Source organism: Myxocyprinus asiaticus, chromosome 23, assembly GCF_019703515.2.
Source record: "Myxocyprinus asiaticus isolate MX2 ecotype Aquarium Trade chromosome 23, UBuf_Myxa_2, whole genome shotgun sequence".
NCBI lineage: Eukaryota > Metazoa > Chordata > Actinopteri > Cypriniformes > Catostomidae > Myxocyprinus > Myxocyprinus asiaticus.
In genome coordinates this window covers 38,712,364-38,724,185 of record NC_059366.1, presented here as the reverse complement: position 1 = coordinate 38,724,185, position 11,822 = coordinate 38,712,364, and the positions used below count along the sequence as shown (strand labels likewise).

The window sequence follows — 11,822 nt, the reverse complement described above, 5'->3', positions numbered from 1 at the left end:
CAAAACAAGATGGTGGACAACGTTGTATCGTTGCATAATGTCAGTTTGTGCATACTTCAGCTTACTTCAAAGGAGACGGGATGTTTACTCTCAGTTGTTGTTCAGCGGTGGAATGCAAGGACAGTTTTTGCGAGGAGATTTTGGGTGAGACCCATGCGTGGTGGGATAATTTTTTACATGAAATTATCGTGCCTGAGGAGTGGCGTGAGAACTTTAGGATGTCTAGGGACTCTCTATATCATCTGAGTGAATTTCTACGACCTCATATTCAAGGCCAGACAACACGACTGAGATCACCGGTGGATGTTGTTACAAAGGTTGCATGTACTCTATACTACTTAAGCGACAAAGGTAGACTCCGAAAAATGGTGAATGCGTTTGGATTAGCCCAACAAACTGCGTCTAAAATAATCAGATAAGTGTGTAGAGCTATTACATTACACCTGGGTCCCGAGTATGTTTGTCGATCCATTTAAAAAACTCGGTGCCTTTCCTCGACATTGCCGCGACCTTTCAAATAGGCGGAAACTAAATAAACGTCTTACAGAAATGACGCATGTCGAAGCGTCTTACGTTTCACTCACGCGCAGTACAGGGTATAAGTTGTTCCACTGTAGCTCCACTCCTCCGCTGGATACCATGAGAGAGCTCATTCAAAACTATACATTCCCCTTATTTCCTGAGATCAGATATAAAGAACAAACACTATTAAGCTCCCGATCGATGTGGGGGACATCATCTCTGTTATCACACTGCAAAGTAGATTTATGCCCCATGCCATCAGAAAATGTACCACATATTCATTCATTAAATTAAAACTGTGAATGATGGTGTTTAGAGAGGGAGAAAGTGAAAAAATGGTTATACAAGCAGATTAAATATTAGTGGAAGGACTGAGTTCTAAAACAAGTGTTATCCCATTTTTGTTTTTCACTAATTAAAGGGCATTCCTCATATTTAAGTAGAAGAGTCCACTTTCTAGTGTTTTACTTGCTGAATTCCTTTCTAATCAGTACTTTTATATTACTCTATTCCAAACAAAACCGCTTACAATGACCACAACTTTCACAACCCAAAAAGGACAAATAACACCATAAAAACACCATAAAAGTCCATACAATGCAAAAAAATAAAAATAATAATAATTTCTTAGTGAATATATTTGTCTTGTTTTTCAGTAAAAACATCTAAACATTCTTATAAAACAAGATAAATTTACTTGAGAAGCAAAATTACAAGATATCTTGTCTTGTTTTCAGAGAAAACTAACACATTTTATTTTATTTTATTTTTTTTACGTTTATGCTTATAACAAGAAAAAACTATTTGCCAATGGGGTAAGAAAAAAAAAAAACTTGATTCAAAGATTAAAAAATAAAAAGTTGGAAACAAGACAAAATATCTTGTAACTTTTGCTTGTTTTAAGAATGTTTAGATATTTTAACTGGAAAACAAGACAAAAATGCTCAGTAAAACATGATTTATTTATTTATTTATTTTGCAGTGTACAACTCAAGTATTCTGAATCTTCTGAAGCCATATGAGTTTAAGTTATGGGCTACCTTTATGATACTTTTTTTGCTTTATTTAGTCCTTTTTAAATCTTTACAGATGTGGACATTATGAGCTGTCAAAGCATGGAAAATAGATGCCAAAAAAAAATAAAAATGTATATATATATATATATTTAGGTTTGGATCGGCATAGGGTTGAGTAAAAAGGACAAGAGTTTTCATTTTTGTGTGAACTATCCCTTTAACAGTTTACAGTTTAACAGGTTACAGTTCAGTTTATATGAGACAGACAGACTATGAACAACATGATGTAGTCTATAAAATGACCTAGCATCTAATCCAAACAGCACAAACCTATTACTTGGTCACAGTTTAGTTGCAGCTTACAATGCACTAATTAACTTAAAGTGCTTCGTCACATTTCCTGGTTTCATCCCAGCGGGACTCATTTTGTCAGTGATTCTTAATAGGATCTGCACAGATTAATGTCATGCATTACGAGAGCCAAAGATGATTGTGCATTTGGAGAGAGCAGGAGACATATGACTGTATATATATATATATATATATATATATACACAGCTCTGGAAAAAATTAAGAGACCTCTCCAATTTATCTTAAATCAGCATCTCAACATGTATGGCAGCAATTCCATTCCAGTGTCTGTTGAATTCCAACACAAGCACAGTTCATTTTACTTAATGAGGTACTGATTAGGTGATATTTTGCTTCCTTCCTTAAAATTTCAAAGATGGCGGTTCATAAGAACAAGGTCAAGGAGCAGACATTGGGAACGACAAAGCTACAGACCGGCAGTGGGCTAAAACGACTCTCCACTGACCGGAATGACCGCCAACTCATTCAAATGTCACTCAACAACCATAGGATGACATCAAGTGACCTACAAAAAGAATGGCAAACGGCAGCTGGGATGAAGTGCACAGTGAGGACGGTTCGAAACAGGCTCCTAGGGGCAGGGTTGAAGTCGTGATGAGCCAGGCTGAGGTTTGCAAAAGACCATAAGGATTGGACTGTAGAGGACTGGATTAAGGTCATCTTCTTTGATGAGTCCAATTTTCAGCTTTGCCCAACACCTGGTCATCTAATGGTTAGACAGAGACCTAGAGACACCTACAAGCCACAGTGTCTTGCACCCACTGTGAAATTTGGTGGAGGGTCGGTGATGACCTGGGGGTGCTTCAGCAAGGCTGGAATCGGGCAGATTAGTCTTTGTGAAGGACGCATGAATCAAGCCATGTACAAGGTTATCCTGGAAGAAAAGTTGCTTCCTGCTGCTCTGACAATGTTCCCCAACTCTGAGGATTGGTTTTTCCAGCAGGACAATTCTCCATGCCACAAAGCCAGGTCAATCAAGGTGTGGATGGAGGAGCACCAGATCAAGACCCTGTCATGGCCAGCTCAATCTCTAGACTTGAACCCCATTGAAAACCTCTGGAATGAGATCAAGAGGAAGATGGATGGTCACAAGCCATCAAACAAAGCTGAGCTGCTTGAATTTTTGCACCAGGAGTGGCATAATGTCACCCAACAGCAATGTGAAAGACTGGTAGAGAGCATACCAAGATGCATGGAAGCTGTGGTTGAAAATCAAGGTTATTCCACCAAATATTGATTTCTGATATTGATAGTTTGCACTGTCCAATCCTTCAGTTACAGCCTCTTTGCAAAGCCTGCATTATATTACACATTTCTAATCACCCAACATTGTTGGCATCGTTAACATGTAAATATGGGTGGTCATACATTCCAAGGATTTCAGAATTTCAATAAATGGTCATTTTGGACCAGGTGTAAGTTCTGAAAGTTTGTGTTCATAATACAATAAACCCTTTTATCTCAAAAGATCAAGGAAAATGTTATTCCAGATGATAAGCAATGATTCCTTTAAGGGTTTATTTAGTTCTACATACATAGTTTGTGAAGTTAACCTTAAGTTTTTTTGTGTGTGTGTGTTTAAGTGGTGATGCTAATGCTAAGTGAAGCATGTTTTGTCAAACTGACAAAATAAAAGACAGTAGCTGAGTTATCACTATACTGTAAATGTCATGGATCCATGGCTCAATAAAATGATTCTGTTATACAGACTGGCAAACAGTAATTTAATTAAGAATGGACTATTTTCTCATTAAAAATATAGGATAATTTATGGTACATAATTGAATAGGAGTTGTTTCTCAAAGTAAATGAACCATAACAGATGCAAATGTAATTTTTGTGCAAACACATATTCTGTTTCGTCCATGTGTATTTGATTATTCAACCGTATTTTGAAAAAGGTTTTGAATATTTATAAGTATTTTAAGGAAAATTATTTTGATTATTTAAATTGTTAAAAATTATATCAATAAAATCCTCTGCTACTGCATGCCAGACCCATGCTTATGAATTATTAATTAGATAGCCTCAGGTAAGTAGAAGTATAGCTCCGCCCTCCAATGCAGTAATTGGCTATATGTTTTAAATAATCACTGCAGGTGCTTCTTATTGGATAGATTCTCACACAACTGATTTCATAAAGCAAATTCTTGGGAAGTTGTGTAAAATCTACTAAGAGACGGACTCAAGGTCCACAGGGAATCTCTTAATCTCCGAGGAGGAAAATCATTTCTTTCCGTCCCCGAGTCGCTTTCATGTAAGTACTGATGCTTTAAACCTGCCGCAGCGTTTTAAAAGTTCAATCTGATAATCATTGTGACTCACAAGCTGATCTTCCACTGCGCATCTAATTGAATGTGCTTAGTTTGTTCTCAGTCGATCAGATGAGATGTGATTAGTGTATTTATAACGATCGGAGTTTCATCCCAAGAGAATAATTAATGCACATTCATGATAGTCTTTTTTGTTGTTGTTTACATTCAATTCTGTTTTTGCTTGTTTTTTTTTGTTTGTTTTTTGATTTGTTTTTTGTTTAACAAACACTGTATGATACAGCACAATCATTTGTTCCATTTTCCCAGTTCATTTTATATTTTATTCCTTTATTGGCTGTTTTAGGGGTATTAATATAAGTATTTGCATTAATATACATTATCAATACTAGGCTATTAGTGTGTTAATAGTTTAAGAATAAAAAGCAATTGTATAATATATTTAGGCTATTTGAAAGCAAAATAAAGAGAAAACTGTCTTCCAGAACTACATTATGAAATTGTATCAAACTAGGACCCTTCCATCACCTTCCTTTTGACAGATTTTCTTTAGTTTTATTATTTTGGATTAGAAGTTTTATTTCCTCTGTAAGTGTAAAGCCCTTGCTATAAGATGAGAGAGATGCTTGAGTAACTGTATTTGCTGGTGTTTGTCGCAGTCCGATTTGCCAAGAAAATGCATGAATACACACTCAAGATGAGAGTCATTTTGAAGGTCAAATGCAATGGTCTTTACAGTTAGTATTCAGTATCATTTGAACTATTGCACAAATGATGTGCAGTAGTTCTGGATTTATATATTCTATAATAATTCAGCTAAAACTGATACAAAACACACTGATTTAATATTTGTATGAATACACAGAAATGTTCATATGTGACATCCTAATGCATATCATCTAACATGTCTGTAGTAACTGCAGTAACTGTGTTGTTTGGCAACTGCAGTGAGATGAAGACATTTCTAGTCAAACTGCCTCCTCAAGATGCAGAGATTGTGCAAGGACAGATTCACCTCTTCCTTTGGTTCCTCTGCTTTCCACTATCTGGATTTATGACCCCATAGCTGTGAAGACTTTTTAGTGTGGAACACTTCCAGTTCTCACCTCATCCGAGAAGCCTTTATATCATTATATTACGATGACAGATGACAGTACATATAGTACTTTTAGAGCGCTGGTATTCCACTGCCCTTATCCAACCATTCGGGTGTTAAAGCTATAAACACTAAATAAATTATAATAAAATGATGTGTTTACTCTGCTTTTACTGTTTCTGCCCCGACTTTTCTGCACTGAGTTATTAGAATATAAAGCTAATAACATAGGAAATGAAGAAAGTGACCTCTGCTAGTCAGTCTGATTATTGCGGTGTGTAAATGATTGAATAACATTCCTTTTTTTTTTTTTTTTATTGAATGAATTTGAATTGAATCTCTTTTTTTTTTTTTTTTTTTTTTTTTTTTTTTATACAGAGAATTTGACTTTTGATTTTTTTTGTCAGTAATTTTCAGGGTGCAATCTGTTCAGTCTGTGCAAATGAGTCTTTTGCTGACCCTAGCACAGTTAGACAAACATAAAATACTCTGAAAATTTTCTTTCTTCTGCAGAACACAAAGATTTATTGAAGTAGCTCTGTAGGTTCATACAGTGGAAGTGAAAAGAGACCAAAACTTTGAAGCTCCAAAAACACACAAAGGCAGCTTGAAAGTAATGAATTAGACTCCTGTGGTTCAATCCGTGTCTTCTGAAGTGATTCAATTGGTTTTGGATGAGAACAGACTAAAACGTAACTTCTTCACTGTACATCTTGCCATCACAGTTCTAGGCACGATCATGATTTCAAGCTTGATTACACTTCTTAATGCTTAACGCACGTGCAGAGCATTAGATGGTGCTAGGAAATGTAATCGAGCTTGAAATCATGATCGCCAAGGAGACGGCTGATATCAAGGTTTATAGTGAAAAGAGTTACATTTTGGTCTGTTCTCATCCAAAATTGATTGGATGGCTTGATAAGACATTGGTTACCATTCACTTGCATTGTATGGACCTACAGAGCTGTGATATTCTTCTAAAAAATCTTTGTGCTCAGCAGAAGAGAGAAAGTCATACACATCTGGGATGGCACGAAGGTGAGTAAATGATAAGAGAATTTTCATTTTTGGGTGAACTGTTCCTTTCAAGACTTTTGTAAATACTTTATATGATTTAGGAATACAATCTTAAAATTTTTTATTATAGTGATAAATAATGATAGTACTGATCATACAGTGCTGTTCACACAGGATATGCCCTTGTGTTTTATAAAAAAAGCTAGATGAGCACAATGGAATGGAACCAAATACAGGTTTCTCAAGATGCATTTTGAAAAGTTTAAATGTTTCTAAAATGACACTGCGTCTTTAAAATGCGGCACTCATGACTTGAAATGGTATTATTGCAATGGTGACTTCAATTTTGTGTGCTCTAACTTTATGTAAACATTGCTTGAAAATTCTATTGAAATGTGTATATTCACTTGTGTATGTAGAAATAATACATTTTTAAACCCCCAAATCTCCTATAGTTCGCACCCTGGATTCATGCAATCTCTCTGACATTGTGTATTCTGTCATCAGGACTCAAATTCTCACTGTGCTCCAACCTATGCTCCGGTAATATGACTAATGCAATACGTATTTGAGAGCTTTGATTACACTTTCATCTCAAACATCAGTGAATATATTAAGACAACCTTAATCTAAATTAATTACATGGCTTTGATGTTAGAGTTCAATGGGTTGATTAGTGAAGTGAGGACATGCACATTTCTTGTAATCTGCACTGAGAACTCACACACTCATCTGTCTCTTCGTTCAGTCTCTCACCAGCTTCATTCAGCATGCCATCTCACTCCCTTTGCCATATACTGCACCTATAGACACATAAAGAATAGAGATTATGCTGTTGCAGAAATCATGATTTTGTATTTCCCATAAAATAAGCTTTAAATGAATAGTTCATGCAAAAATATCTAGAAAACAGGTAGAAAATATCAGATTTTTTTTTTTTCTTTTTTTTTTTTATATCCAACTCAAATTGGTTTAGATGTTTGTAGGCTGCACAGAAAAAAAAAAAGAGATTTTTACAAACCCGATCCAAACCACATTCATGTGTGTTTGTAATCCAATTAAAATCTGATTTTGAAATCCCTTTCAGTCTGAACGGGTTGACTGGATGTTGAAGTGTAGGATCATGTGTTCCCCTTTTTTTGCATTCTCTTAGTCTGTTTGTCACATATGGATTTTGCTGTCTTTAAAGTCTTTCTCATGTGCAGTGAAATCACTTCTATTCTCAGATCTTAATTCGGGCCATTCTGACCCGTCACATGTCTGCAGTCTTTGTATGTATGCCTCTGTCCTGTGTGTGTAATGCTGGGATTCTGGGAAGGTAATTGCCTCTTAACACTATAGAATGCCATTCAGCCTTCTAAAACTCAATGAAAGTGGAATATCTCATCTGTGTGGCTCAGTACAGAGTGTTTTAGAGTTTCTCTCACTTGAGTGAGTCATAACCACCATGAAAAAGAGTTTCAGACATCAAGGGATGAGAGAGCCTTCTCATAGTTGGGCACTCAGTTTAAACCTTTCCTCCTGGAGGGGCTGTATTTGAAATGTTGCACAGAGGAACGTGACATTTGCGTCATTGTCTTACATCTTAATTTAAACTTCACATTTGTGCCACTGCACAGTTCAGAAGGAAAATTTTATGGAATTGTTAACCCAAAAATGACATTTCTGCTCTTTTTCCATACAGTGACAGATTGTCAAGCAGCAAAAAGGACAGAAAGACACCATAAAAGTAGTCCATATGACTTGTGCGCTGTATTCCTAGTCTTCAGAATCCTTATGATAGGTTTGTGTGCGGAACAGACTGAAATTTAGGACGTTATTCACGAAAAATCTTCCCCTCCACTGCAGCTCTCAAATATCGTCCTCCATCCAGCATATTCAAACTGCCATGCAAAGATCCAGTGACATTCTGGCATCAATGTCATGTGGCATGACACATCAGGGCACCTTTTTTTTTTTTACCTGAACAAGATCGCAAATGGGATTTTGAATGAGATTTCAGAGCTTTGGCAGAGGGGAAGATTATCATTGACAACTTAAATTTCAGTATGTTTTTCTTTAAAAGATTCTAAATAAAGTGTGTCATATGGACTTCTTTTTTGTGACTTTAATGGGTGTTTTTTGTCCTGTTTGGAGCTTGACAGACTTGGTCAATAAGAACTGTTGTATGGAAAAGAGCCACGTTAAGATTATTCAAATTTCTCCTTTGTGTTCCATTGAAAAATCATCAACACAATAGGTTGGAAAGACATGAGAGTAATTTAGTTTAGCACTTTTTTTTTTGTCCAGCCATGGCTGTAAATTAGTTTTTGGTCTTGCCATAACAACAAAATAGACAAAACAATTGCACATACTGTGCACATACCAGAAGAATACATACAACATAGAGTATAGAACATAAAAGCATATAAAAAAGGTAGAAAAAAATAATAATTACATTTTGTACAATATGTTTATCTCATACATATTGGATACAAAATGTACCACTATCCAGAGGTTCCAGAGTGCTCATTTTACAATTGATTCCACAGATGGCGATGTCAGCGTGGATATTATTGCTCACTGTGGGTGTGTCTGGACTGTCCTGGGGTCAGCGTTCTGAACCCATGTTTGCCTCAGTAACTCACAGTATTTTCCCTCCTGACTATGAGAACAACCCTACACAGCTCAACTACGGCGTGGCTGTCACTGACGTGGATGGTGACGGAGATCTGGAGATGTTCGTATCAGGGTGAGTGTTCTGTTCCTCTGCCAGATTGGATTTCAGACCACATCTATTGTTTTCAGTAGAATAATTGAGAAATGAATAATTTTATGACATTGCATTTCTTTAGGGACAATACTTGATCAATGTCTGGCAATTATATGGTGGACTGGATGTTGTTCAAGTAAAGTAATATTTTGTAATATGGAAACAAAACAGAGATGCTGGCCAAGAAAATGCCATTACCCATGTTTGTGGCTTGAAAGTGATATGTTCTAGAAACAGAAATGTCATAGCAATCAGTTGGGCTTATTTGTAAACCATTTGTGAATTGATTTGGGTCTTAGTGTATTTCAGTTGATGAAAATGGATGTAATTGGAGAGTTCAGTGTTTTTTTTTGGAGTTGTGCTTAAAGACTTTTCAGAGTGAAATGGAGTGTGGCTGACAAAGGCACTCCAGGGAGTCTGTTTTTCCTTTTAGTAAATGACAGCTGATATTGAATTGTGGTATAGCAGATCACAAAAATGCACCAACAAGGATGTGACTTGTTGGAGACAGGGATGAAATAAAGGGAATATGGTCATACAATAATCATTTGAGGTATTGCCGTGTTTTTATTTGTCTTTATTGCATCTCCCAGAGGACAATTTTACTGTTTTACTAACATTTAAGTTTCATTTAAGTATCAACATTCTTGGGAGTAATACAAATGGACACAAATGTGAAAATTGCTGCATACATGCTGATATTAAAATTAATGTGCAGTAAGAACAGTATATTGCAAAAGATCACAATTTGGGTGACAACAACAATAAACTGAACATAAATATAAAATAAATGCTTACCACAAACATTGACCACAAATAAATGTATACCTTCTGTTTATAACTAGAAAACACCCTATTAAATAAAATCGAGAAGAAAACGTTGTGATAAACGGGAACAATTAACTAAATGTTTTACTTAAAAGGAAGAGTCTATGACTTCTGGGCTCAAGTGAATTGGTGAATCAGTTATTTGAACTGTTTAATTTACTCGAACAAATTGATTCACTAAAATGGATTGGACTTCCCAACGTTGCATAAAAGTGAATTGGTAAATCGTTTATTTCATTCAGTTCATCCATCTAAACGAACTGATTCACTTAAATGTTTTGGACTCCCAACTGCTAGAGAGAGTTAGGGCTAGGGAAAAAGTTAGGTTAGGGGCTCTGTATATCTTTGCTTGAATTTTGGAGCTCCCACACCTTTTTGGAGCTTGGCCTGCAGCTGTATCCTCCTCAGACGCAAGGGTCACGAGATATATTACGAGTTCAAAAAAAGTTAAGCTTAATTGACAGCATTTATGGCATAATGTTGATTACCACAAAAAAAATAATTTTGACTCGCCCCTCCTTTTCTTTAAAAAATCGGGGGCCAACTTGTATTATTTGAGCTGTAAACATTTTAATTTAAAAAAACTTTTGCTTGTTTAAATCTTCATTTTTGTAGACGTTTTAAGGTTTTCAGCGCTATGTCATCATAGCAAAATTGGAAATATCTTTACACAGAAAAATGTAAGCGATTTTTATCACAGTAAAATAATGTTAGCACACACATTGTTTACGTCTTGTGGCTATACTTTTGAAAGAGTATTTTAATATTTACGGATTGACCCTATTTACTTTCATTGAAAATGACTCACTGTAATCCTGATTTTTTTTTTTTTTTCTTTTTTTTTTTTTAAAAAAGAAAAGGAGGGAAAAATCTAATTTTTTTTGTGGTAATCAACATTATGCCACAAATGCTGTCGACTGAGCTTCACTTGTATTTAACCCGTAATATTTATTTAAAAGTTGAAGTTCTTAAACTTCACTTGGCGTCTAAAAAACAGTCCGCTCCTGCACGAGATGCTGACAAAACAGCGAGACACGGCACAACAGTCAAAGAACACAGACAGACACAAAAATGCATTTGGTGTAATCGGCCCCTAAATGGGAAAGGTACACTAACTTTGAAAATAACTGAACTAGTGTCTCGCTACTGAAAATGTAGTTAAGTTAGTAGCATCACTATTTTTTGTTGGTGAGATATCCTTTAGAGTGAGATGGGGTCTTTTACTCTGGAGAAAAACCCGAGAAGCAGGATACTAAAAGGAATATTCTGGGTTCAATACAGGTTAAGCTCAATCACCAGTATTTGTGGCATAATGTTGATTTACCACAATTAAATTTCGACTTGTCCCTCCTTTTCTTGAATAAAAGCAAAAATTGAGGTTACAGTGAGGCACTTACAATGAAAGTGAATGTGGCCAATTTTTGGAGGGTTTAAAGGCAGAAATGTGACGCTTATAATTTTATAAAAACACTTGATAATACATAAAAACTCATGTATTATTTGAGCTGTAAAGTTGTGTAAATTGTCATTTTTACAGTCGTTTTAGGGTTTTAAGGTTTGTTGACATTACATCGTCATGGCAACGAAGTTGTAAAATTGGCTATAACTTTACACAGAAAAGGTTAATAAGTGATTTTATCACACTAAAATCATGTTTACATGCATATTGTTTATGTCTTGTGAAAAACGTGAGTATTTAACGTTAAAAAATTGGCCCCCATTACTTCCATTTTAAGTGCCTCAATGTGACCTCAAGTTTTGCTTTTTTTAAAGAAAAGGAGGGACAAGTCAAAATAAATTTTTGTGGTAACCAATATTATGCCACAAATCCTGTCGATTGAGCTTAACTTGTATTGAAACCGGAATATTCCTTTAAGCAAAAGTATATGTTTTGCTCTTTGTACATTTTGATCTACATCTCTAATCTCATTCATGTCTTGGAGAAA

General features: G+C 35.5%; 1 protein-coding gene across 1 annotated transcript in view; it reads left to right on the top strand.

Annotated features, from left to right (window-relative positions):
- The first annotated feature begins 4,120 nt into the window (after positions 1-4,120).
- The window catches only part of LOC127414063 (cartilage acidic protein 1-like), a 57,198-nt gene continuing 49,496 nt past the window's right edge, over positions 4,121-11,822 (top strand). Inside the window, exons 1-2 of the mRNA XM_051651769.1 lie at positions 4,121-4,167; positions 8,828-9,027. Coding sequence (XP_051507729.1) covers positions 8,828-9,027 — 200 coding nt within the window. The 5' untranslated portion in view covers positions 4,121-4,167. The remainder of the gene's footprint in view (positions 4,168-8,827; positions 9,028-11,822) is intronic.